This window comes from Dama dama, chromosome 9 (assembly GCF_033118175.1).
Source record: "Dama dama isolate Ldn47 chromosome 9, ASM3311817v1, whole genome shotgun sequence".
Lineage (NCBI taxonomy): Eukaryota > Metazoa > Chordata > Mammalia > Artiodactyla > Cervidae > Dama > Dama dama.
Window position 1 is genome coordinate 41,756,675 of NC_083689.1, and position 26,965 is coordinate 41,783,639.

The following is a 26,965-nucleotide window of genomic DNA, read 5'->3' on the forward strand; positions in this document are numbered from 1 at the left end:
ATCCCCAACCAGGAATTGAACCCAGGCCCCAGCAGTGAAAGTGCCAAGTCCTCACCACTGGACCACCAGGGAATTCCCAAGGATCATTATTTTAAGGCAACAGATTTTGGGGTGATTTGTTATGCAGTAGTCATGGCTCATCAGATCAGAGAACACACAGGGGCTCAGTGACATGGGTGACTGGACAGAGGGCTCAGCTGGTATGTTAGCAGGGCTGGGCCTTGAGTCTGTGTCTTCCTCACTCCAAGCCCCATCTTTGCCTTGAGCCTGAAATACTTATTCTGGTTTCTGGAGGTGGCTCTGGCCCAGGGAGAGTTCTCTTATCCCTCCCCACACAGCAATGACCAAGCTGAAACCTCACCTAGGGATGGCCCTAGGGGCAGTCTGCAAGGACAGACATACCCAGACACACATTTGTGATTTATTACACACAACAACATCCATCTACACAGAGAGGGGAGGCAACTAGTTGGTCTGGAGCTGGTGGCTGGGGCCCCTTGTCAGAGGGGGGGAACCTCTTCTCAGAGTGTCATCGGCTGAGGGCACAGGCTGCCTACTCAGACAGGTGTGGAAGCAGCCCTGAGGCTCTTTTCATTTGCATAGCTCACTCAGAGGACCCATTTTTGGCAGGCTGACCAGAGATCCCCTGGGTGGGGAGACTTGGGGTCATCGAGGCCCAGACTCTGAGCTGGCAGTCCATCTGCTCAGGCTGGCAGTCACATCATGTCCCTCATGTGGTGGGGGTGCGGTGAAAAACAGGAAACAGTAGACATTCCAGCCTGGGACCTCCGCCTTCGAGGATCACAGGGCTCCCTGCTGCCGGGTCCACGTGGTGCTGATCACAGAGCCTGGCCTTCACTCCTGGCCAGAGGACACCTGTTCTCACAGCAGGCAGGCTGGTTCCTGAGGCCTGCGGCACTCGATGGGAGCTCAGCCCGCTTAGGTTGCTTCCCACGGCTCCAGCTATGAGTGCTGGGTGGGAGTCCTGCCCTGGTGAAGCCAGGGCCCAAGGGGGCCCAGAGTGGTGGGCAGCTGGATGTGGCTGAGTGCAGAGGCCAGAGAGGCCAAGATCAGTTGTGTCTGCTATTCATGCCACGAGCCTTCGTGGATGGCGTGGCTCCGGGTCTCCAGAGCTTCAGAGGGCAGGCTGTTGCAGGGCAGCAAGACAGCCGGAGTCTCTGCTCTGTCTCTACTTTCGGTCGAAAGCCCAACCTGGCCTTTCTGCAGCCTCTCCTGAGCCAGGCAATTTACCTTCATCTCATCTCCTTCTTGGGAAAGCCAAGCCCCGAGGGAGCCCCGGAAGTACACAGCGCCCCCAGGGGGCCTGTCCGCTTTCCTGCCAGCTTCACACACTGATTGTCTTGGGGCTAGGCTGGGCACACTCTCCGATGTTAAAAGGCTCCGATGTTAAAAGGTATCGGTGATGCATCCCGTGAAGAAAGATCAATATATTACTGTTTTGTTTTTACAAAAATTAAAAATGTCCATATGGATCTATACAGGTTGTAAACTGCGTGCTCAGGATCACTAGAAAAAGGGACAAAGACTAAAGGTGAGGAGGGAACTGGGGGGCCCCAGAAGCCCTGCCTCTGATCTGGGTATCCCTGTCCTGCCTATTTCCTCCGGAAGAGGTATGGCCCCCCAATCCTCTCATCCCAACCTCCTGAATTCCACCCTCTCTTGGGGCAGGGGAGGGACAGTATGGACAAAGTTCCAGGGGCTGATGGCTTTGCCCTGGCTGGGCCAGGGCTTGAGTGAGCCCTGTATGACCAAGAGGGTGGTTTGGTCACCACCAGGATCACAACCGGGCCTTGGGCCACACGATGGAAGAGTCAAATCTAGGGTCACTCGGGGAGACCCGGGTGTTCCCTCACGAGGTAGGGAGCGGCAGTCACACAGCCCCAGGGTTCCCTTGGCTCCCCCACTCCTCCTAGCTTGCCCTGGAGACTCATCCCTGAAAGTTACCTTATGCCAGCAGCCAGGCACAGGCAGTCCATCGGGGCCCTGGAAAGGAAGAAGGGCTGGTCAGCACCTCCCTGTGCTCCACACACTCCTGCCCCAGGAGGAGCTGGCTGCAGCCCAGGGAGCTGAGGCCACTGGATCCCACTGAGGCAGGGCCTGAATGCCTGCCCCGTCCACCGGGATAGTCAGGTCATGGGACATGATAGCCCCCCTCGGTGCTTCTTCTAAGCATGCCCCCATGGACTTTGCTGGGACACAAGTAGCTGTGGACGGAACCAGGACACCACGGAGTATAGGGCATTGTGCTAGACATCCCCAGGCCAGAAGCAGGCCTGGCCCTGGTCTCACTGAGCACCTGTATGTCTTTCTGTCTGGCAGCTGTGATGGTGGTTCTGGCAGCTCACCCTGTGGTCCTGAGAGCTTTCAGACATGTGTCCAAGAATATCTGAAGGACAGTCCAGGAAATGGGATTGCCTTTTGGCCTGTCCTGGTCCCTGTGTTTGGATCTGAGTAGCAGACAGGATGGGCTGAGGTCAGGGTGGACACTGGGCTAGGGTGGGGAGGTGTGTGTGGCGGGGGGGGTGGTTGGAGTGCGGATAGTCTGGAGGCATCAGACACAAGCAGGCGGCCTGGAGGTGGAGAGCTGGTGATGGACCAAGGCTGACCCGTCAGTCAGCCTAGCATCCCTGGTGGACGCCATAGTGGACAAGACTTCACTCTGTTCTGAAACACAGAGGCAGACCATGGACACGGGGGAGCACGCCCCCCCCCCCCCTCCAGCCCCAGCACTCTCATGCATCCCCGGGGGCTGAGGCTGGGACCCAAGGGGAAGAGGGGAGGAGGGACAGAATGGAAAGGAAGGCAGGGCAGGGCTGCGGGCACAGGCAGCAAAGAAGGCCCAGCACAGCAGAACACACAGCACACAGCAGGCCAGGCTGCGTACCGCAGGGCAGGCTCCACCGCCCCTGGCCAGGCCCCTGGAACCTGGCGCCCCTCGCCTGCCTCGGCATTTAAGATTCTCCTGTTTCAGAGACAAAGGCTTAATGACGTGGAGGGAAGTCTTGACCCAGGGCCTGGGGCTTGGGCCTGGGCCGCCCTGTCCCCCTGCTGTCCCTGGTCCTTTTAGTGGTGCTTGCCTCCCCCCTGCTCTTCCTGTTTTTTCCCATTGCCTCCTCCAAGCCATCTGGAGGTAGGGATTAGAACCCCCGTTGCATGGATAAGGAGACTAAGGAACAGAGGGCTAAATGACCCATTTGAGGTCAGAAGATTGGACTTTGGGGGTCCCTGGCCCTGCCCCTCTGGAAGGGGATACACAACATGGCTCCTCCCCCCTCCCCACAACCCCAGCAGAGATGGGGGGATGTGAGTAACTGGTGAGGTTCAATATGGAAACTCAGTTGTTTTTCCTGTCTTTTCTGAGTTCCACTGGAAGAGTTTGACATGGAAATCTTCCCTGCCTTCTAGAAGAAGAGGACTAAACTTTGGTTATCTCAGATATCAGGTCTGGGGGCCACAAGAAGCTGTGGTAAAAAAGCAGGAAAGGAGAAAGGCTGTGAGGGGAAAGGGCTTTGGAACACACGGAGGAGATGCAACAGGTGAATGTGCAGCTACCCAGACCAGCACAAGCCTCCTCTGGGACAGGACAGACCCTCAGAGAGGGAAGGGTGGTTCCATCTCCCTTTAGGTCCAAGGAAGCTGAGTAAAGAGGAGCAGTGACGTGGCAATCAGACTCCGTCCCTGACCGGGCTTCCATCTTCTAGACGGGGTGGGTCCCTGGGCCTTGCCCATGGAGGGGTTACGACCAGAGCGAGAGGGATGGTAGAGATTAGAGGGTAGCCCCAGCAGTGTGGACATCCCAGGGCAGGGCCCACGGGGCCTCTGGGACTTGCAACTGAGCTCCGAGGACTGCAAAGACCTGGGTTGGGGCCTCCTATGTCTCACCAACACGTACCACAGGACATGGCTGGTCCAGGCCTGGGGGTCCCGGCTCGCCCTTCTGGCCTTTCATTCCTTTCCGACCTGGGACACCGCGATCCCCCTGGGCAAGAAGGAAGATGGGGTGTGATGGCGGCTGCCAGGCCCAGGGCGCCTCCAATGTCCCTCAGAAAGATGGGCCTGGGGCCGGCAGCCCCCTGCCCTGCTGCCCACAGACCAGCCTCTCCAGCCTTCCTCTCCCCACCCACCCCCGCCTTCTCTCTGCTGGCTTCCTGCCTCCATGTCCTTTCCTTTCCACCTGCTCCCTCCTTCTCTTTGCTTGCCTCCCTCATTCTCTCCTCCTGCCCCTCACTTTCTCTCCACCTCCCCCACCTTCTCTCCACGCTCACTCCGGTCTCCTTTTTCTCCTCGAGGTCCAGGGAAACCCTGTCAAAAAGATTAAAGGTTAAACCTGACAATGAAGTTTGAGGTGTGCTCTGGTTATCTCTTCATCTCTCTACCTCTCCCACCCACCTCTGCCCCTTCCCTCAACATATATCCATGGTACAAGCTGGACCATCCCTGGCTCCTAGGGGACACAGATGCTGGGTATGAGGATAATGCAGAGAAAAGCCTGGTTTCAGGACACTGGCACGGCTTCCTCCAAAGTAGAACACCACTGCTGTTTCCGGGTGGAAGCCCTCAGGCAGAACTGCTAGCAAAGAGCTTTGTTTTAGGTCAAGTCAGGTGCAGCAGACACTGGCCCAGGCTCGGCTGGGGACTGAGACACAGGAAGCCCATGGAAGTTTATATCACTATCTTTAGCAGGCCAAGAGATGGTGCTCTCTGTTCTCTGCGCTTGGCTGAAACTCTTATGCACCGACCTACCCATCCATTCATTTGTTCATCTCTCCCTCTTCCCAGTCAACATTTCTAAGCATCCACTAGGAATTGGGCTTTAGGCTGACTGCTGAGGGCAGAAAACCAGATTTGATGAGTTCCCTCTTAGGCGGCACTAGTGGTAAAGAACCCGTCTGCTAATACAGGAGACATAAGAGACCTGGGTTCGATCCCTGGATTGGGAAGATCCCCTGGAGAAGGGCATGGCAACCTATTTCAGTATTCTTGCCTAGAGAATCCCATGGACAGAGAAGCCTGGTGGGTTACAGTCCCTGGGGTCGCAAATAGTCAGACATGATTGAAGCAACTTTAGCATGCACACTCTTATATTTATTATGCTGTTTATTTTCTGTATCTTCTGATGTATTGATATCATCAAAATCTTGCTGGCTGGGGAGAGGCTGCCTCTCCTAGAGGTAGCCAACCCTTAGATATAGCAAAGAGCTAGGCAGGGAGCATGCTTTTCAGATGTAAACCAACCAATCCTGGAACAACCTCCTCCATCTAACTTACATACCAAGTCAATATTTTCCCTGCCCCAAATCATCCCAGGGCCAGGTAGCAGGCAACTAGAGACCACCCTTAGAGCCCAAAGCCTGCCAGGATTATTCAAACAAGCCAGTCCTAAACTGTTGACTCTGCTTTGCCTTGCTTTCCCTAGAGAAATGCCAGTAAAATCCCTGCCCTAAGTTTCTCCCCCACTCCTTTCCGCCTGTCAACCAAAACTACTATGTCTCCATGTGGTCCCATGTGGGGCATGCCCTTTCCTTGAGAACTGTAAGCAATAAGCTCTTCTTTCAAAGGCTTTTGACCTGTGTCATCACCAAGTCACTTCCATAAGTTAGAACCCCGCAGGTACAAAGGTACAGAGCTTAACATGACGGGCAGTGGGGTGCAGAAGATGATGATCAATACTCAGTGATAGAGATCTGAACCAGACACCATGGGGTACCAGGAAGAGGGGCTCTTCTGTCCAGGTGTGAGGTCAGGAAAGGCTTCCAAGCAGACTCCCCATTTCAGCTGGGCCCATTGGAGTGGGTTGACTTTTTACTCTGGCCTCACCATGTGGCATGTGAGATCTTAGTTCCCTGACCAGGGATCAGGATCAAACCCCTGCCCCCTGATTGAAGTATGCAGTCTTAACCACTGGACCACAGTGGCCACAGTATTGGGGGCATAGAGTCCCTTTTCTCCACCACTACTGCCTCTCTGGGTCCACAGCCTGAGCTGGATTCAGTAGTTTCTTCTTCTCCTGGAACATCAATGGAACCCTCCAGTCAGAAACTCAGCCTAGAGTTCTTCCTCTTCCTGTCTGTAGGGTGACACTTTCTCCCTAAAGTTTAGGGTAGGCACCAGAGTCCTTGCAGCCCTACCTGCATCTGGTCACCATTTCTCTTGAAATAGCTATCTGATTTTCCTGGGAACCACTCTCCCTTCTCACAATTCACCAACTCTACCCCCAGATCCAGGATGGAGCATTATGAGCAGGTCTGGCCAGCTAGGGAACCGCATTCTTATGGCCAAGTGACACTTGGCCCAGCTGGGGCTGATGAGCGTTGAAGAGATTTTTTTCTCAAAGAGTAGCCAGTGAGGCAAATGCCTTTCTCCAGGATTTGGACTTAGAGGGATGCAAGTTTGGAGTCCTTGGCTCCATCTCATCATCAGGTGGAAATTCGAACGATTCAAGAGGAAGAAGAGACAAGAGAGGGTAGAGGTTGGGGTGTGTTGACATACTTGATCCCTGGATCTATATGTCACACATATGGGTTTTTCAGTTATGAGTTAGTTTAAACCAGTTTAACTTGTGTTTCCCCTCTCTTGCAACCAAAAGATACTTGATCCAATCAACACTGGATTAATACTTCTCCTCCCCTCCTTCTCGCAGTACTGCCATAGCTGAAGCCTTATCATCTCTCACCAGGATATTGCAACATGCTCCTCATTGCTCTTCCTACCTCCCTACTCCAATGGATCCACTCTCCATCCTCGATCATCCTCGATCTGTCATCTGTCCAGCTATCATCCATCCATCCACCATCCATCATCCATCATTCGCTTACATCCATCACTCATTTACATACCATCCACCCATCCTTCCTCTACCCATCCCTCCACCCACCCATCCTCCCTACTCTATCCATCATCCACCATCCACTCAACCACCCATCCATCCATCAAGAAGGCACCTACTCTGGGCTATGTGTTGGATTTGGCACTGTGGACATGGGTGGAACCAGTCAGTTGTAGTCCCAGCCATGGGGAATGGGGACACATCCAAGCCATCCAGATCAAGTTTCTGTATGGGCAGCATGAGGGCAAAAGTTACACATGGGAGAGACCCAGCCACAGTGGATGGTGAGCTACTTACATCTAGTCCTGGCTCCCCGGGTCTGCCCTGAGAAGAGACAAAGAGGAGATGTGAGGAGGCTGAGAAGGAGGTGTTGGGAACACAATTCACAGTCCTGCGAATTGTCCACAGAACCTGAACTCTGGCCCCAGGGACCAGTGAAGCGCAGGGGTTGAGCCCCCAGGACTGAGTGATACCATAGTTGGGGGGCATTAAAGGAAGGTGGTTACCTTCTCTCCTTTGGTTCCTGGCAGCCCAATAAGGCCTGGTGGGCCAGCTGGCCCCTGGGTGGAAAAGGAATGTGTCAAGAGTCATGATTGTTACAGAAGTTAGCCCCTCTAAGGATGATCAAGGCTCAAGACACTCACAGGCAGGCCGCTGGGTCCTCTCTCACCCGACGAGCCCTTCTCTCCCTTTGCTCCATCCAAGCCCTGGAAGCAAAGGGGAAATACCAGTTAAGGGGGCCAGAGAGATGGCAGGACAGGAAAGCCTGGGGCCTGACCGGGAGGTGAGGTGTGCAGGGCAGAGGGACAGACTCCAGGCTCTGACAGGCCTAGCCCTGACTTCCTTCTTGTGCAAATATCAGAATGTGGGTGTGCATGTTTTATCTTTTCTTACACATGGGCTTTTTCAGTAATCCTGGATGGTGGGTTATGGTCACATGCATTTCACAGATGAGGAAAGAGAGGTACAGAGATGGGCAGGGACACGCCCACTTGCACAGGCAGGAAGTGGCAGGGCTGAGCAGCCACTGGGTTTCTGAGTCCCCATCTTGGACCTCATCCCTGACAGCAGCTGTTTATTCTAAACATGATCTGGGGAGGCCTCGGAATAAAACAGAACCAGAAGCCACACATCTGCTCAAGCTACATGCTCGGCCCCACTCAGCTCTGGGATTTCATGACTCTGAGGCCCCGCTTGGCCTCTGAGCTGGGGGTACGGAGATGTGGTCTCCCCCAGGGTAAACGAGGGAGATGCAGTGAGGCCAGCTGGCCTCCCTGGGTGAGGGACACGGGCAGACCACACTCACAGTTTTAATTGGAGAGCAGAGGACACAACGTTATGTAATATACACCAAAGCCAGGACTTTGTATCCAGGCTGTGGGCAGTTGAGAGACAGATGTGCGCTTGAGGGGTGAAGAGGGGAGGGGGCAGGGAACAGAGAGGCTGAGTGTGGGCTGGGGAGCACCAGCTCTGAGGACACTGGCAGGGGCTTGGGAATGGCCAGGCCATGGGAAGACGCGGGGCTGGTCCAGGGCCGAGTGTAGGGCCCTCACTTTGCCTACGAGCAAGATTTTGGGGGAACCAGCCAGGCTGTGAGCCTGCAGCAAGCAGGGGGCTGGGCTCTCATCCATGTTTCAGAACTCACCTTGGGACCCTGCATCCCCTGAAGGCCCTGGAGGAGGATGAGAAAGCCCCAGATTAGAAACGCCATGAGGCTGGGTCCAGACCTCCTGGCCAGGCCCTCTTGCAGCAGCCACGGAAGCTTCCAGGCCACTCACTGGCCCTGTGGCCCTGAACTCTGGCCTCCCAAGCCCAGACCTAGACTCTGCTCGGCTTGCCTTGATGTGTCTCCTCCCCGCTGGGCTATCCTGTTGTCCTCTGGGCCTAAGCCCGCCACCCTCTCCACATCCCAGCTGCTTCAAGCCAAACTTTCTTACCATGGGGCCTGGGGGACCAGGAGGGCCTGGGGGCCCTGGTTCTGCTATGATCTGGGCCTAGGAAGGGTCAGAGGTGGATTAGTTGTCCATTGCCCTGCCACCCCTCACTTACCCACACTTGAGCTCATTGGACATTGGAGGAGCACTCCCTGGGTGCTGGGCCCTGAGCTCCACACTGCCCCCAGGAGGCACTGTGGTGGGAGGCCCAGTGCTGGCCTTGGGTCCAAAGATGGGCCTGAGGCCTCCCCTCCCCCTCCCCCACTGCCCTGAGCTTGGTCAGGCCAGGTGGCCCTGTGACCCAAGGCTCAGGGCCCCAGCCAGCCCTCAGCAGAGACCTTCAGCAGCCCCCTTACCAGGCTCTCCTGTAGCTTGTCAGATGCCGACTCTCCCTTCTCTCCCTTGGGGCCGTTGGCACCCTGCAGGACAGGATGGCCTTGAGCCCTTTCTGTCACCAAAATTGCCACCCACGGGGCTCAGCACCTCCCCTTCCTTCCTCCATCAAGCAGTGCATCTTCAGGAGCTTTCCCTAAATCAGTGGGCATTCAGAGAGCATCTTAACAGCAGTATAAGTTGCTTCCTGTGGGGCAGCCAGGAGCTCTAGCAGCAAAGACCCGGGGTTCAAATCCTGGCACCAGCTCTCTAGCCGAGTGAGCCTCGTGGATGGACAATGGACGTGATGTGGTGGCAGCTCTTCGCATCTGGCCACGTGTGACAAAAGCAATGATAAAAATGATGATGACAGTGGGTCGCTATTCTCAGCCCTGGCTGTGTGTCCCTTTGTGGGAGGGGGAGGGTATCACTCCCATTTTAGAGCTGAGGAAACTAAGGCCCAGGGAGGTTAGGTCACTTGTGCTGGATTTCAGAGTCAGTGAGATGGAGCAGGATGCAAACTTGGGCTGTCAGAGTTCCCCGTCTAGTCATCTGCCATTAAGCAGGGCCTCCTTATTTCACCTTAAGGAGGCCTCTTGATGTAAGTGGTAGGTCTGTCTGCAGGGGAGGAACTGGGGGCTCCGAGTCAGGGCATCCCAGCGCTTCCCTTCAAAGGCCCAGTGGGCTGGGGCTGAGACGGGGCTGAGACTAGGATCGCAGAGTCCCAGCCCCTGGCAGCCACCGTGGGGGGCATGCATTCACCTTGGGACCCTCACATGGGGCAAGTAGCAGCAGGGATTACCCAGCTACCTACCGGGAGGCCTGACAAGCCCATCTCTCCTGCTTCCCCTTTGGGTCCTGCTGGTCCAGCTTCTCCTGGGTCTCCTTTCTGTCCTTTGGGACCCTGAAAATCACAGAACAAGATACAATAGGCACTTTCCCTACCCCCATGCAGAGCTTATTCTAAGCCAGGCCAGACCCTCCCTTCTTCCTTGTGGGTCCTCTCCTGCAGACCAAGTGATGGATGAACAGAGGGGCCTGGCTGGCAACACAGAGGGGCAGTCCCCGCCTGTCTTACTGCAAGCAGGGCTGCAGGGTGGGGTAGGGGGCAGAGGGGGTGGAGCAAGTAGCTGGGTGCTGAGGGGGTGCATATGGGGTCAGGGCCAAGCCTGTGCTCACATCTCAGGAGCCAATGGTGAGAGCCCCCAACCCCATATACAAACAACCATCCCTCAGTCACCCAACCAGCTGCTCCTGCTGCTGCAGTCCTTCATTCAACTGATTGTATAATGTCCACTCTATGCCACACACCAGGGACCCAGTGCTAAAGGCAGATCCACGAATGTTAAGTGATACCCACGGACACTGTCCTGTCTAGGCATTATCATACACATGCGTGTGTACTTACACTAATAATGACAGTGAGATGACTCTTTGCTATTATATGCCAGGCACTACTCTCGAGTGTGTTCCATGTGCCGTTATTTAACCCTCAGCCCTTTCACCATCTTCAGGAACGGAGGGACCAAGGAACCGGGGCTGCCAGAAAGTGAGTGGCTTGCCTGAGGTCCATGGGCAGAACCGGGATTTGCACACAGGCTCCAGAGCAAATGTTCTGTTTTCTAGAACTCTGCACGCACGCGTGCAGACACACACACACGCACACACTCAGCGACACAGCATCAGGCACAGCATCACCAAGGAAATGAAAGGCCCAGAGACCTTCTCTCCATCGATTCCAGGAGCACCAGGCAATCCGAGTTCGCCCTGGAAGGGAATAGACAGCAAGGTGGGGGTTATGGTGCTCCGGCCTGTGGCAGGGATTTGTGGCCAGCCTGCCTCCTCTGACCAGCACACTGGCCCTGGGTTGGGTCCCTGAGGTTGAACCTTCAGGAAGAAGCTCACTGCATGCCTAGCACAGTGCCAGGCACAAGCCACCCCCTTTTCCATTTCCTCAGTCCCTATGGGCAGGTGTGGCCATGGCTGTGGTAGGTGGAAGCCGAGGGTCCAGGCCACATAGCCCAGGGATAATGGCCGGGACCAGATCCTGCCTGATTTTAAAGTTGGGCTCCTTCTCCTGAGCCAAGTGGGCAGGTGTGACGATACACACAGGCCATAGGAATGGCTCTGTAACCTCAGGACTTTGTAAGATCACAGGGGGCCCATTTATGGATTATATGTGTGAATGAGGCATTGCAGGGAGAAGCCAGGGCCAGGAAGAAGGTACCCTGCTTGGTTACGAAGGAGCAGGGCCACTTCCTCTGAGCCCTAGAGGCCAGGCCAAGGTGCTGGGAGAGAGGCAGAGGCAGAGAGGAGACCCTGGGGCGGGCCCTGGAGACAGAGACCTGGGGGGACCACACAGTTACGTCTGCACTGACCTTGGCTCCGGGGATCCCTGGTGGCCCTGGGGGCCCCTGTGGCCCAGGAGGACCCTGTGTGTGAAAGTCAAGGGGTCAGTGTTTAGGTGGGGCCTCCCCATCACTGCCCACCCACCTCTCCATCTTGAGGCTGCAGATCATATAGCCCCCTTCCCACCTAGTCAGGTTGGGCCTATGTCTTGGGGGAGGCCAGGCAGATGGCACCAGGTATCGGGTAAGACAGCACAGTGTCTACCCCTCTGCCCTCAGTATACATTTCATCACAATACACTCCTGCTCAACCCCATGATAGCTCTGCACTGCCTCTAGAAGCAAATGTAAATCCAACCCCTGCTGGCACTCAAAGCCAGCCCCAAATCGTATCCCCAGCAGAGGCCCAGCACTGTGCTCTCTGCCTCTCCTGTGAACTCTGGTGCTGTGCGCTGCTGCTGGGCATCCCTTGGTTTCACGGGGAGGGGACCGTATCTTCACTCCTGAGCTCCTGTCCCTGCCCAGGCTTCCCTCAGGCCACCTGCCCATCATCGCCCCCCACCCCCCATCATGTCCCTTCACAAAGGCTGCTGTCACCCAGCTCCCAGTCCAGCAAGCCCCAGGCCTCTTCCCTTCACCTCCTCTTACCTACCCGCCTCCTCCTTTTAAAAAATTGAAGTATAGTTGATATACAATATTATATATGACATACAATATTATAATCACTATAATATAGTGCTTCAAATCACTGTCCAAGGTTATACTCATTTATAGTTATTATAAAATATTGGTTATATTCCCTGTGTTGTTCAACATATCCTCGTAGCTTATTTTATACATAATAGTTTGTACCTCTTAATCCCTTCCCTCTATCATCCCTTCCCCCTTCCCTCTCCCCACTGGTCCTCACTAGTTTGTTCTCCATATCTGTGCATCTGCTTATCTTTTTTTTTTGTTATATTCACTAGTTTGTTGTATTTTTTTAGATTTCACATATAAGTGATATCATATAGTATTTGTCTTTGTCTGATTTATTTCACTTAGCATAAATCTCTCCAAATCCATCCATACTGCTGCAAATGGCAATTTTTTTAATAGCTGAGTAGTATTCCAGTGTGTGTGTGTGTGTGTGTGTGTGTGTGTGTGTGTGTGTGTGTACACATCTTTATCCATTCATCTGTTGATGGACACTAAGGTTGTTCCATAACTTGCAACCTGCCCCTTCCTGTCGGTGCCTCCATTGAGATGCCCTGGTCTTACTCCTTCCTCCATTCTACCCACCCTCCTCCAGATTCAGGCCCAGCACCTGCTTTCCCGGTGGCCTCTCTGCCTCCAGTGACTCCACCTTCTGCACCATTCCCCAGCCAGCCTGCCCCTCAGTATGTTTTTTGACTTCACCCCTCTATGTCTGCCCAGTGAATCCAGTCATCCTCCCCGCCTGGCATCCACAACCCACCTCCCCCCTTCTCTGCACTCAGGGCTTCTCCTTGCGGCTCTGGCACCACCACGCACAGGCACACCCCTGGGCCACGTCACACCACACCACGCCGTGCAGGCCTGGGGTGGGCACCGCTACCATCAGCCTGGGCATCCCTGAGGCCTGTGGGAGATAGCTGAAACTGAAGCCCAGGTGGGATTTGGTGCTGACCCCCAGTCTTTGAGGACCACCTCTCCCCACCCCAGCTCCTCTCCCCAGTACCTCTGAGCAGCTGGCCCCCTACCCTTCTCTCCAACTGGTGATGGGTCCCGGGTTTGCCTAGTGCTGGGACAGGGCTGAGGCCACACAACTCCCGAGTCTCCTGGAGCAGGCCTTGCCACACTCTTCTTTCTCACCCAATGGTTGTTAGGAGATCCAGCCTTCCAGCCTCTGGTTCCTAGAAAGGCCCCGAGAGGCCCTGCCTCTTGCTTCTGCAGGGCGGGCTGCCCTTTTCTGCCTCGGCCTCTGAGGAGCCCAGGGCTACATGGGCCCATTTACAGTGGCTCTCTCAGCATTGTGTGGGACTCCACACAGTACTGATTTCCATTAGGTACCTGGTGAGGTTATGTAATATGTGTTAAGTCTCTGTGTTAAGCTACCCCTGTTCCCTTGTGTAAAAAAGTGTGCAAAGTGAGTGGATATTCCCCCAAGAAAGGAACGCTAGGTGTCCACCACGAACGCTACCTTAAGCGCGTCCAAGATCCTGCCATCGTAGTCAATTACCACTGTGTCTCCTTGTTCACCCTTGAGGCCTGGGGGACCCTGAGGCAGGAAGAAGAGGAAGAATTTCAGGGAAGAGCACGGTGGGCATTTTTGTTTCACCCCGAGAACCTAGTAACTGGGGCTGCATACATGTCTGTGAACTGTGGGCCAGGTCTCAGCTAGACCCCGGGCAGCCCCCAGCATGGTGTCTTCTCAAATTCTCTCAGGAATTGGCACCCTGGCTCACTGAGTGAGCATTCTGCGGGCCAGGCAGGGGGTTGCATGAGGGAGAGGGGAGGCCTGGGGCCGGCTGAGGAGCACACCTCCACCACGTCTGGAGGTGGCTGTGATTCGCCTTCGCGTGAGAACCGAAGCCCACTGAGGCTCGTCCTTGAGAGAAAACGGAGAGCCTGACTTTGATGTGAAGTGCTTCAGATTTTTATTTTTATTTTTTTTCCATTTATTTTTATTAGTTGGAGGCTAATTACTTTACAGTGTTGTAGTGGTTTTTGCCATACTTTGACATGAATCAGCCATGGATTTATATGTATTCCCCATCCCGATCTCCCTTCCCACCTCCCTCTCCAAATTTTTAAATGTTGGCAAACAAAAACACCCAAACCCTCCCAAACACCGTGCAGGCCAACTACAGACCTGCCAGCTGGAGGCTGCCCTCGTACCTCAGTCTCTTAACCTCGGGGGGAGGCTGCACGCATCAGGCGCTGACACTCCCATTCACTCCCGGTTCTGAGTCCACACCCACCCACGCGCATGTCCACACGTATGTGTCTGCACACGCACTTGTCGACACAGGCACAGACGTGTGCCCTGCTGTTGGCCTCACCTTTCCCCTCTGAACCTCCCCTCCCCCCCTGGACTCTTCTCTGCTAGAGCAGCAGGGGACGTGAGCACTCTGGTCAGGCTTGAGGCCGGCTGCACCAGAGAAGAGACCTGGCCAGGGCCTCATTTGCCAGCTGCCTCCATGGTCATGGCCTTTATGGAACTGTAAGGTGTACACTGAGCTGCCACCCTCAGTGCTTAACCCAATTCCCTGGCCATCTGCACCACCAGGCTGCCAGCTTAGACCTTTGTCTTGGAGGAGGGAGGCAGCCTGTGGGAGCATGAGGGGGATGTGATTGCTTGAGATCACAGGGCCAAGAACAAGGTGTGCTGATAGGGGCTCATCACAAAAGATCTGGGACCAGTTGTGGTGGCTGTGCTCCAGTGACAGAGGTGAAATGTGAAGTGGGGCTGGGGGAAAGGCAAGGCCCCCATACGTCATGTAGGATAACGCCATCCATGACATATTGAAGTCTATGTTGAATGTGCCAAGGAAAAGAGTCTAGGAGGGCAGACACTTGCCTGGGGAGGAGGACAAGAGGGAGGAGGATGGGACTCTTCTTTTCACATCCACAACTGAACATTTTACCCAAGGCATGTATTAAGGATTAAACAGCAAAAAAAAAAAAAAAAAAACCAAAAAACAAAAAAACCCAACCCAATCCACTAATGAAATATTAGTATTAAAAAAAAAAGACTCCAAGTTCTTGGAGCACCACTGCTGCTCTGGGGTATCTGGGCACAGGGACTTCGGAAGGAATCAGGTCCCTGGATCTCACTGGTGTGGCTGGGGTGGGGGACTGCTTACCCGCTGCCCCGTGGCTCCATCAGTGCCTGGGTGGCCGGGCTCCCCCTGTGGAGACACGTGGTTGCAGCCAGGTGTGTATGGCTGAAGCCAAAAGTTCCCCTGCCCCCTCCAGTCCCCTCTTCCCCAAAGAGCACAGGGCTGAATGGCTGTGACTGGCATCTCCCAAGTTGAGGGAGGAACTGTGGGACCCTCCTCTGACCACTTGTTGTGTAGACAAGATGGGCCACTGAGGCCCAGGGGCCCAAGGCTACACGGTGAAGGCCTTGTCACTACTTGAGACCACCTGCCACCTGACTCCAGGCCAGCCTCTGATTGCCAGGGCCCAGACCCTTGGGCCAGGGACCTTCTGGACTCCCAGCTTAAAAGGGTAGATTGGAGGTGAAACCAGTCTCCCCCAGGATGGGCCTTTGGGAACCAGAGCAGCTCACATGATGTCACCTTGGGCCCCAGGGCTCTGTCTGTGCCTTTCTCTACCTGAGGCCCCCTTGCTCCCTGACTGGCCCTGCAACAGAGGCGTCTGCTGTGGAGCTTCCAGGCTCTGCAGGCTTCCAGAGGAGGTCCTGAGAACCCGCCCGAGCCCGCCCTGGGGTGGGGGTGGTGAGTTCAGTACAGCCCCAAGGACTCAGGCCCCAGGCCCCCTTCTGGTTTGGTTGGAGAAGCTCAGGGGCTCAGTCAGGTTAGAAGAAGCCTGGCCAGGATTTGGCTGTTGTCTTAAGGGGATGAGGGACCAGGGAACACAGCCAGTTCCTGGCTCGGGGGAAGGGCAGAGTGGGGCCACTTGAGATGGGAGCCAGAGGACTTGAGGGCATAAGCGGAGGCCAGTGGTCTGGATGATTTGCCAGGCCTGTTGGTGAGTGGGACCCTGGCCTTCCTGCTGGCCTCCCTCTGGCCTGCCTTAGTCATCAGCCCACGTGCCTGTGATGTAAAAGGGTTGGGTAGGCGCTTCACCAGGCAGGTGGGAACTGGGGAGATGGGAGGCAGGGGGACCACTGGAGGAGGGATGTGTACCTACCTTGGGCCCTGGGGGTCCAGAGAGCCCTGGTTGGCCTGGTATCCCGTCATCCCCCTGAAGAGAGAACAGTGGAGGCTGCAGCCTTCAGACTTGGATGCATTGGCTGGGTCCTCTGGCAGTCAGCTGGCCATCCCCCCCTCTGCACTTCCTAGCACACCAGTCCACTCCTGGTAGTGGCACTGATCACACTGGGTCAGCAGGGCAGTGCTCCCTCCCCTCCTTGTCCCTCTAGGGCAGGGGTGGGGTAAGACCTGCTTCTGTCCCCTGTCCCCACAAGCTGAGTAGGTGTGTGCAAAAGGAATGGATTGGCTGAAGGAGAGGTAATTCATTCCCTCCGTCAACAAACATCTCTGAGCACCCTCTGCAGGCCAGGCAGACAATATTCCTGCTCAGTGGGTCAGAGGAGACCAAGGGCCAGGAAATATCCAGATAAATTCATAGCCTCATGTTGGGTAGTGGATGTGCCAGGAAGAGAATATAAAGGAATGGCGGGATAGAGAGGGACTCAGGGGGAGTGTGGGCTTCAGTAGATGGCTGGGGATGGCCCTTCGGAGGAGGGCACAGCTTTGCTGAGAACAGTATGAGGAGGAGGAGGCCCATCCATGGGAAACAATGGGGGAATATCAATCAGGGTCAGTGGTTCCCAAACCCGAGTGCATGTTAGCACCTGAGGGCTGCTTGAACAGAGCATGCCCACCTCTAGTGTCTCTGACTCAGTGTCTTTGGGCCCCAAACACGCGGGTCTAATGAGGCCCAATGATGATGATGATACTGCTGGTCCAGGGATCACACTTTGAGAACCAATTTGATGTGGGAACGAATGATGTGCCTGAGTAATTCTATGTGTTTGATGTATTTCTCTAAGAATGAGCGAATGAATGAATGAATGTGATCCTGGCTTCTGAGACAGGTAAGAGCAGCCACCCACAGTGAGGACTTGGGTTTGGTCCCGCTGTGCCCAGCCCCTGCTTTTATCTCCAGCCACTTCCCACATCCCTGCCAAGAGGGCCCTCCACAGCCGCCCCCATCTTCTTCCCAGAAACACTGGGCTCACCCTGGTCAGATCCACCTGGACACCAGGCTCCTCCTCCACTGGTAGAAGTGGCTCTGATGACCTCCACCCAGCATAGCCCATAGACCCTGAGCTCCTTGGAGAGATTCACACGGGTGATGGGGCTGATAGTCCTGGACTCCACTCTGACCCTGACCTGGTCCTTCCCAAGCTGAGGGATCCTGGGCAAGTCAATGCTCATGGGGGCTGTGATGCCCCCAGTCTCAGAAGGTGGTTGCGAGATTAGAGGGAATGCATTGAAGGCCCTCAGCTCCCAGAAGATGCTCACTAAAGATAGCTCCTTCCCCCCCACTTTCTCTCCTGCCCAGTCCAGGGGCCCTGGCTCCTGGAGGAGGACCATAGCCTGCCTTCCACCCTGGCAGGTGCTGCTCAAGGAAGGAAGAAAAGAGAGCTGATAAGCTAATGGATTTTATTATTCAATCCTTACAACCTGCTGTGAAGGTAAGGTAGGAAAAATCTATCATAACCTCATTTGACAGAGAAGTAAACTGAGGCCCAGAGAGGAGATGAAGTTACTTGTTCAAGGTTATAGAACTTGGTCTTCTAACCCTGCTGCTTTGGCTTCAGTGGGGGAGGAGGAGGAGAAAGTGGTGGGCTGAAGGAGCCCCCTATGCCCAGGCCTGAGACAGGAGTGAGAGGCACTTACCTTGGGCCCTGGGGGTCCACTTGGGCCCTGGAACAAGAGAAGAAGGGGTGTTAGACATCATCCCAGAGGCTGCACCTGGGTTGTCTTCCTTAACATCCTTGTTTTATAAAGGGTGACATCAAGTCCCAGAGGGTGGCAGAGCTGTCTCCGGAACCCAGCTGAGCCACCTGTTCGTATCTTGGACAGAAATCTGCATTAGATCCCAAGCCATGATGAGTGGACTGCAGGCTCTCTCCCAGGGGTGTGGGGTTGTGAGAATTTTGCTGGGGTTGGGGTCCTGGCCCATCTGCTCCCCAATGGTGGGGGGGGCAAGAGCCCAGGTATGCACGCTGGGCTGCACGCCCAGTCCCGCTGTGGGTGTGCAGGGGAGAGGAGCTTCCGGGCCTTGAACCACGGTCCTGCCTGCCCAGGCCTCTGAAATGCCCTGGATACTGACCGTTGCACCATCTTGTCCAGCTTCTCCTTTGGGACCCTGAGGAGGCATAAGAGAAGAGCACTGAGGTGGCGTGGGGTGGGGGTGTCACAGTTGCCTGAGCCTGCATCTCCTGCCAGACCCTGGGCTGGGGCTGCAAGTACACTCTCTCATGCAAGTACATTTTTGTCCTCACCAAACCTCTGAAAAGTGGGTGTCACTGTCCTCACCTCACAGATGAGAAAGCTGAGGCTCACGGACTTATGTGCCCAGCACGACAAGGAATCGGTGAGCCCGTTGAGTAGTTGCCCTGACAGGGAACCCTGGGGGCAGTCTAGGGGAGGTGCCAGCTCTGCACTGGAGGGGAAGCATGGTCCAACCTGAGCCCCTGGGAGAAGGAAAGGGGGCGGTACAATGGGGTCTGACCCCGCTGTTTGGGTTAGGACTAAGGGAGGACAACAGTGGCTTCATACTAGGGAGAAAGAGAGAGAGAGATGGAAAGAAAAGAGAGAGAGAGGGAGAAGAGGTTGGTAGAGAGCTGCAGAGACAGGGTCTCTGGGTCAGGATTGGGACTGAGATTATAACCAAGGTCAGAATCTATGTGCAGTTAGAGAGTGGGATTAAGAGTTGGGTCAGAGTCTGTAGGCGTGAGTTAGGGTTTGGATAACAGTCTGAACTGGGAGTGTGGATCTGGATTTGGAAATGAGTTTGGGGTCAGACCTGGGTTTGATTCCTGGGTTGGGAAGATCTCCTGGAGAAGGAAATGGCAACCCACTCCAGTATTCTTGGCTGGGAAATCCCATGGACAGAGGAGAGGGGCCTGGAGGGCTACAGTCCATGGGGTCACAAAGAATCTGACATGACTGAGCGACTAACACTTTCTCTTTCACTTAGGATCAAGGCCTACGTTGGGGTCAAGGACCTGGCTTGTGTTAGATTAAGGTGTGATTGGAGTAGGAGTCTCGGCTGGGGCTGGGGAAAGGATAGGGTGGGGGTTGGTTCTGGGATCAGGGTTGGGAGGTTTGGTAACCACATCCCGTGTGGTCCAGCTCCACGCTCGCTCTTACCACTGGGCCTGGTGCTCCCCTGGGGCCATCTTTCCCAGTGTCACCAGGAGGGCCCCGGGCCCCAGGGGGTCCTGGGGGCCCTGGAGGCCCAGCAGCTCCATCTTGCCCAGGATCTCCCTGAAAGAGATGGGGCCAGCATGACTCTGAGGGTGGGCGGAGGGAGTTCTGGCCTCCAGAGAGAGGAGAGAGAGAGGCCTCCTCATAGGGGCGGCCAGATGCCTTCGCCTTCCCAGCGTGTGGCCAGCTTGGAGGGAAGGGCCTTGTTACTGGGCCTCTTGCTACTTCTTGGTATACAAAGGGACAGGACAGGTCCCTTGGTATATAAAGGGACATGACCTACACCTCTGCATAAGAGGCCAATAGGATCTCGTACCCTCCACGGTATGCATCATTGCTCCAGCTGTCAGTGCCTGAAGCCCAGCTACGGAGTTTAGGTGAGAGATGAGACATATCAGGTGTGGGACAAAACACATGTGCCCAAACAGCTCCCTTCCTCTTGGAAGGGAGGGGACTGTTTGCCTCCTGAAAGACCTTCCTGGTCGCTCAGCTCCTGCTTTATTAAGTGCTAGAGGCACACTCTCAGGCATTGGTCCCAGAGAAACACTGAAAATATTGAAAATTAGAAACATGTCCACACAAAAACCCATACGTGAACGTTCACAGCAGCTTTATTCACAATAGCGCCTCACGAGAAACAATCCAGATGTCCTTCAATGGTTAATGGTTAACCAACTGGGGTCCATCCATATCACGGAACACTGCTCAGCAAGAAATAAAAAGAACCAGAGCACTGACACACGCAACAGCATGGATTCATGGAGATTCATGCGGAGTGAAAAAAGCCAGCCTCAAAGATGGCTACTAGATGACTGCATCTACGCGAGACTCTTGGAATGCAAATTTATGGAGACGGAGCCGATCAGCAGTTGCCAGGGGTTAGGGATGGGGGCTGGAAAGGAGATAACTACAGCTACGGATGGAGAGCAGGAAGGCTTTTGGTGTGGTGGTTGCACAAATCTCAAGAGTGATAAAATTGCATGGAAATACACAGATGCACAAATAAGTAAAATGGGTGAAACTGGAATAAGGTTGGTGTATTACATCTATGTCAGTTTCCTGGTCGTGGGCTTGTACTATAGCAATGTAAGATGTCACCATTGAGGGAAGCTGGATGATGGGTACAGGGGGTATTATTTATTACAACTGCATGTGAATCTATAATTATCTTAAAAAAACAAAAAAGCGACAAAGGGCCACACCGTCTCTCTCTCGCAGCACCCAGTCTCTGACTCTCGGCTGTGTTAGTAACGGGTTAGACCTCAGGCAGCCAGAGCCCTCACCTTGTGGCAGGTCCCCGCGAGGAGGAGACTGCAGAGCCCCTGGCACTTCCTGCCGCTCTTGGGGGTGCCTGCCCAGTACTGGCTCAGGGCACAGTAATGGGGCATCCCTGGTTCACAGCACCAACAACTCCCAACCCGCCTCTTGCCAAGAAAGGAAGAAGGCTTTTGTAGACCGGGTCCCTGCTGCGTGTCCAGCGCCGAGGGGTGAGGTTGTCTCACCCAACCCTGTGACCACCTGGCCAGGGCACTGCTACTTTTTTAACAGATGAGGAAGCCAGGGGTTAGAGAATGTAATAATTTACCCAGGGTTACAGAGTTAGGAAAGGGAGTGTCTCTTCTGGCCACTGAGGCGAGAGTCTCTTTTAGACAGTTTTTTTCAATCTGTGGACCCCACGATATGAGAAAATTTGCCTCTCTAGACCAGAGCACATATGACATAGCTCACTTGTCTTCCCAATTAAAAAATTAACTGAAGTTCTCAATGTCCACCACACAGATCTTCTGACCAGTCTGACTTAGCCAGGGTCCTCACCAACAGAATAGAACTCCAGCCAAAAGACAACGGAGTTTGAAAATGTTACCCAATGAGAAGGGGCAGTGGTGGTGGATGATTCCTGTCTCATTTTACCCTGTGTTAGGGATCAGTTGCTAAACAATTCAAAGGCTCAGGGTGGGAACCATTGAGCTGGACTCTCCTTATCAAGGCAGAAAATGAATGTCGACACTCGAGCATGTTCTAGAGGGTGTTTAACTTGTGAGGTACTTGGAATGAGGCTGGACACCCTTCTCCCCCCAGGATCGGATGGCTGAGGTCTCCCCCTAGGAACGCGGGATGAGTCGAGGGGAGCGTGCACATCAGCAGCCCAGACTCGGCCAGTCTACCTTGAGGATGCGGCGACTGTACACGTGATGGTCTCTACTTATAAAGTCCGGACTGAGCCTCGGGAAGACCATCTAGTCAGCAAACAGGTGTTTGATGAGAAAGGCAGGAGGGTGATTTGGAAACCACCAGGCTATTTCTGGAGGCAAAACCACTTAACCCAGCCTGGAGAGAGGAAGGGCATTGGAAGTGACGGTCCACAGTGAGAGGGTTACAGGCAGGAAGGCCAGGGGTCTCCAAATGGAGGAAATAGGCCGCAAGTGTCGGACATTTTTTATCTTTCTCTTAAGCGTCAGGAGGAAACAAACAAGTGTCAGATTTTTTTCCTTCTCTATACAAATTTAAAAAGAGGTTTCTCTTAAAATTTTGTGTTGCGATGATGACACCTGGCTCCACCTGAACTTAACTTTTCTCAAACCTTGAGCTAACCGAGGTGTTTTTCTAATGGACATGTTTGTCTTCAGCTATGTTAATGAACTATGTATTTACCCTAGACTCTGTCTTTCTTCAAGTTGGTTCTGCTTAAGACTCAGAACCAATAAGGGCTCAACAAACCTGTTTTACTCATACATTGTTATCCTAATCTATGTTAATGAAACTATATATTTACTTGGAAACTTCCCATTCTTCAAGATTCATGTCAATCCTTTTATGGTCTGGGATGACTCACCTGGTGCCAGTGTTATCTCAAAATGCATGTTGTAGCTGAGGGGCCTGGTGCCACTCTGAGTTTTGAGACACCTCCTTTCTCTAATTAACAGCTCGCTGATAGGGATATAACATTCTGCTAAAGGCTAGCAGGGGGGCACTCTTTCTGCCCCCTTCTGATGTCTATGTCAGAAGCTTTCTCTATCACTTTTATAGTTTAATAAAACTTTATTACACAAAAGCTCTGAGTGATCAAGCCCCTTCACTGGCCCCCGATTGAATTCTTCTCCTCCAGAGGCCAAGAACCCCTGCATCTTTCATGGTTCAGCAACAACCTTTTAAGAGTCTCCAAAGAGGGCTGCTATGCTTGATCCCATCCCTCGGGTTCTTCTGCAAAGGGACCTCGCCCTCCCCTAAGAGCTGGAGTCCATTTCTTCACCCTCTTGACTTGGATGGGTCCTGTCACTTCTGTGACCAACAGAAAGCTGCGGACATGATGCTGTGTCCCTTCTGGAGGTGGCTCTTAACTGGCCTCCCGCCTCTTGGAATGCTGCTCTTGGGACAGCCCTTCTCCCACCAGGCTGGGAGAGGCCTGAGCCACACAGAGATCCATGAGTGGGCATCTCTGGCTGAGCTCCCCACCAATAGCCACATGAATTGCCAAGACATGTTTTGTGGAGTCCATGGAGCCCATCCAGTGGGAGTCCTCACTCTGCTTCAGACTCTGTTGAGGAGACCCCTGGTTTGGCAGGAGGCACTTCTGGGTACCCGGGCCCAGGGGGCATGGAGGGCTAGAGGAGACTCTGATCTACTGTTCCCACTCAGTTGGGTACCCACTTTCCTGATTGCCATGAACCTTCATTTCAGGGGCTTGGGATATAGGATATCACCCCCACTCACAGTGGGAGAAACTGAGTCTCAGAGGAGGAGGTGATTCACTTCACATCACTTGGCTGGTAAGCGACAGAATTGAACTCTGGGCTCAGGGCATCTGGCTCCAACCACAGCCTTCCCTCTTCCTGGGTGCAGGGTGCTCTCAGGAAGATCAGTCTCTAGTCTGGGCCCGGTGCCAGCCCCACTTTCTGCCTATCTATGGTGATAAGGGTGACCAGGATGTCTGCTTGTCTGTGCAGAGAATGGAAGCTTTGGCCAAATCAAGGTGCTTCGGGCTTCTACCCGATGGCTGCTTAAATAAAAACAGGCAGCAAGATAGATCACGGGTGGGGAGGGGGGTGTCACTCACTTCTTTCTGTGATAAGCATAGGGACCCAGAAGAAACACTTATTATGATATAAAACAAACCACGTGGGGCCGGGGGAGGGTCTTGCTTGGTTCTTACCTGGGGGCCAAAGTCTCCTGGTGCACCCTAGGAACAAAAGACAGGATGATACATCACCACTACTTCTATTACTTCTACACATGTGTGGAGGATCTGCTCTGTGCTCAGTGATTCACATACATGGTCTCACTCCAATTCCAACAAATATAATGGACAGGCTCTATGTTATCTCCATTTCCATTGAGGAAACTGAGGCACAGAAAGGCTAAGTAACTTGCCCAAGGTCACACAGCTAGCAGAGCCGGGGCTTGGAGTGAGGCGGTCCTCTATCTATTGCCAGCCTCCAGACACAGCGGAATAGAACCCTCGAACTTCCAGATAATGATGGATGATAACTGATTCACCGCTTGAAGTCACCAAGCTTTGGAGCAGTGTGCTATGTAGCGGTAGATGCCAAGACAACAATTTCTCTCTGATTTCAAGAGAGAGGTCTCCCTGCCTTCCTCATTTCTACGACTCAGTGGCATTAGCTAGAACTGGCATGAAGGTAACCACTCCACCTACCAGCTGGTGCCTATTCTTTGTTCGTCTACAAAGAACACTTAGTCCGTTACCTTGTGCAGTCTTCTGCATGAGAAGTTGGTTTTAATTTACAGATGGAGTAACTTGCCAAAGATGACACAGTTGCAGTGGAGCTGGAATGCACACCTGAGGCTCCAAACACCAGATCCTGTGCCTTGCTCAGCCCCGATGGTGGACGGGAACCCTGGCTATTCTGACCCACACAGGGCATATGGCAGTGGGCGTTGTGGGTGGCGCAGCACAGCCTGGCCCTGTCCTGCTTAAGAAGTGTCTGTTGGTTCTACCACACCCACGGCTGTTCTGGCTCCTGACTCCACTGTGGGACACACAGGTCTCTCCTCTCTCTTGCTCCCCTCCAAGGCACCTGGAGTCCCAGCCCTCTAGGAGTCTGACTGTGACATTTAGTGCCCAAATGCCAGGGAAGTCCTTCTCACAAAGGGCTACAAATATCCTGGGGCTAGCTCTTTATCATTTGTTTTCCTGGGAGGTGTTCTCCCTACAAAGAATGCCATCAACAGTGTTCAATTCCCTGGGCTTTTCTGGTACCTTCCTCTTTTCAGGTTTGATAATTTTGGAGACCCGTCATTTTGGACAGACTATGCTTTGACTTTTGTTACACTCTGGTGCCAGAGGAACTCAGATTCAACCCTCCAGGTACTTTAACTTGTCACATGTAAGCCTTGTAATCATTTTAGGAGGTAGGCACCACTAACCCCACTTCACAGATGAAGAAACTGAGGCTCCAGGAGGGGATGTGACTTGCCCAAGATCACACCCTGGGACTGGGGTTTGAAGGCAGGTTTCTGGCCTCCTTTTTCAGCCTACCACATCTGGACAGCCTCCAGCATCACTTACCTTTTCCCCTTTGGGGCCGGGAAGTCCCTGGAGAAGGGAGACAGAGAAAGAACATGGGTGAGTAAAGAGGACTAGGCTGACCCCCTTCTGGTTTCCCTGAGGCTCTGAGGGCAGAAAGGCCTGTGAGGCTGAGCAGAGCTGTGAGTGGCTGAGTGAAAAGACATGTGAACCTATCAGCCTTTAGCTGCCCGTGCTGGCCCCAAGGGAGCTCTGCACCTCAGTCCTCACCATGAGGAAGACAGGGCACTGGGGCAGTCACTGGCGTCCTCTCTGAACAGGGGCAAATGTGCTAGTCACTCCCCCCAGAGAACAGAGCTCTCCCCGCTCAGCCCTTGCTGGGCCCAGACACCAGTGAGGAGTCACTGACTTCTGGGTCTGGAGGTGTGAGAAGGTGGAGGTGGCTCCTGGCAGGCCACGGTGGTTGCCATCACCCTCTGGCTGCAGGAAATATGTCTGTTTCAGTCTTGCCAAGTTATTAACACCAGGACTTCTAGGGAAGCGGGTCAGGTCACACACAAGGCACTGGCTGTGGGGCTCAGAGACCCTGAGGTGGGGGCTAGGCTGCAGGGGGGCCAGTTGGGCGTTCACACTCCAGGTCAGGGGCCTCGATCCCTGGGATGGATCACTCCATCCCAAATCATGTTCTCTTCAGCTAGTAATGGATTCGCTCATTCACTCTTTCAACAACTCATCCATCTAGGTACTGGGTTCTTTCCTCCCATCCTTCAATAATGCACCCAGCATCAGTCAGCTCTCCAATCATTTGTTAATCCATTCATTTTTCACTTAATTGTCTGCTCAACCATCATGCATGTATACATCCACAAACTCATCTACTCTCGCTTGCATCCAACTGTCTGTACAGTGTTTGATTCATCACCTCACTTGACTGTCCTTCCATCCACCCACTCATCCATCCACTCATCCGTCCATCTGTCCTTCCTTTCTTCCATCCATATCCAATTATTAATTTAATTATGCTATCTGTATGTATCTTATTTATTCTGCTAAGGACGCCCATGGACCACCTCTGACCCAGGTGTTGAAAACTCTTCAGTGTGGTGTCCGCCATCCAACTCCTGAGACTGTAAGTGAGGGGATGCTATGTGCTGAGGGCCTGCTGGGAGGGCAGGCGTTTTGAGGGCTGACTGGACATCAGGGACAGTGTTGTTGACAGTTTTTTGCACTCCCAGCATCCCTGTGGGGAGAGTTAATATGACTGTTTGACAAAAAAAGAAGCCTCAGGCTTGGGAGGTGAAAAGGCCTCCACAAGGTTGCAGTCAGTAGGGGGTGGGGCTGGATTTGAACTCAACTCTGACGGTCAAATGGCTTCTCTCCATGTTGAACCACATTCTCAGTGGCTCCTCCCTCTGGCGTCCATGGTCATTCCCAACCCCAGGGGCAGCCCCACCCCAGGACACCTACAACTGCCCTGTTATCACTTACAGGCTTTCCATCCAGACCCAGTGGCCCCTGGAAAACGAGAAAGAGAGACAGAGAGAGCACAGAGGTTATATCTCTTCTGTGTTTTATGACCCAGAGGCACTGAGTGACGAGAGACCAAAGCCTGCCCTGAGTTCATGGTCTTGGGTACATTTCGCATGGACTCTCTGGGTTTGTTGCCCAGAACCCCCTCCTCCGAAAACAGAGCCCATTTCTCCTTCAAAGCCACCCACCTCCATCACCCCACAGGATTTGGGCATGTGACCACATTCCCTCCGCCAGGCTGAGTGGCTCAGGAATGAGCGTCACGCCTGAGACTCTGAATGGCGGAGCTTTAGCTTTGTGGTGTCTGCAGATGGCCAGTGCCCACTGCACAGAGGCCTCCACTACCTCCCCGTCAC

At 53.9% G+C, this 26,965-nt stretch overlaps 1 protein-coding gene and 1 non-coding gene across 2 annotated transcripts in view; both read right to left on the reverse strand.

Moving 5' to 3' along the window:
• TRNAE-UUC (transfer RNA glutamic acid (anticodon UUC)) lies at positions 1–72 on the reverse strand. Its single transcript has one exon. It is a non-coding gene; the product is annotated as a tRNA-Glu (tRNA).
• Positions 73–399: 327 nt separating this feature from the next.
• The window catches only part of COL23A1 (collagen type XXIII alpha 1 chain), a 377,053-nt gene continuing 350,487 nt past the window's right edge, over positions 400–26,965 (reverse strand). The window contains exons 6-27 of the mRNA XM_061151083.1: positions 26,568–26,594; positions 25,122–25,148; positions 23,745–23,771; positions 19,538–19,654; positions 18,495–18,530; positions 18,059–18,085; positions 16,341–16,394; positions 15,329–15,373; positions 13,663–13,740; positions 11,532–11,585; positions 10,876–10,920; positions 9,968–10,057; positions 9,138–9,200; positions 8,785–8,841; positions 8,493–8,519; positions 7,492–7,554; positions 7,354–7,407; positions 7,145–7,171; positions 4,270–4,323; positions 3,914–4,000; positions 1,966–2,004; positions 400–1,527 (exon numbers count right to left, since the gene is read on the reverse strand). Of these exons, the coding sequence (XP_061007066.1) occupies positions 1,525–1,527; positions 1,966–2,004; positions 3,914–4,000; positions 4,270–4,323; positions 7,145–7,171; positions 7,354–7,407; positions 7,492–7,554; positions 8,493–8,519; positions 8,785–8,841; positions 9,138–9,200; positions 9,968–10,057; positions 10,876–10,920; positions 11,532–11,585; positions 13,663–13,740; positions 15,329–15,373; positions 16,341–16,394; positions 18,059–18,085; positions 18,495–18,530; positions 19,538–19,654; positions 23,745–23,771; positions 25,122–25,148; positions 26,568–26,594 (1,101 nt within the window). The 3' untranslated portion in view covers positions 400–1,524. The remainder of the gene's footprint in view (positions 1,528–1,965; positions 2,005–3,913; positions 4,001–4,269; positions 4,324–7,144; positions 7,172–7,353; positions 7,408–7,491; positions 7,555–8,492; positions 8,520–8,784; positions 8,842–9,137; positions 9,201–9,967; positions 10,058–10,875; positions 10,921–11,531; positions 11,586–13,662; positions 13,741–15,328; positions 15,374–16,340; positions 16,395–18,058; positions 18,086–18,494; positions 18,531–19,537; positions 19,655–23,744; positions 23,772–25,121; positions 25,149–26,567; positions 26,595–26,965) is intronic.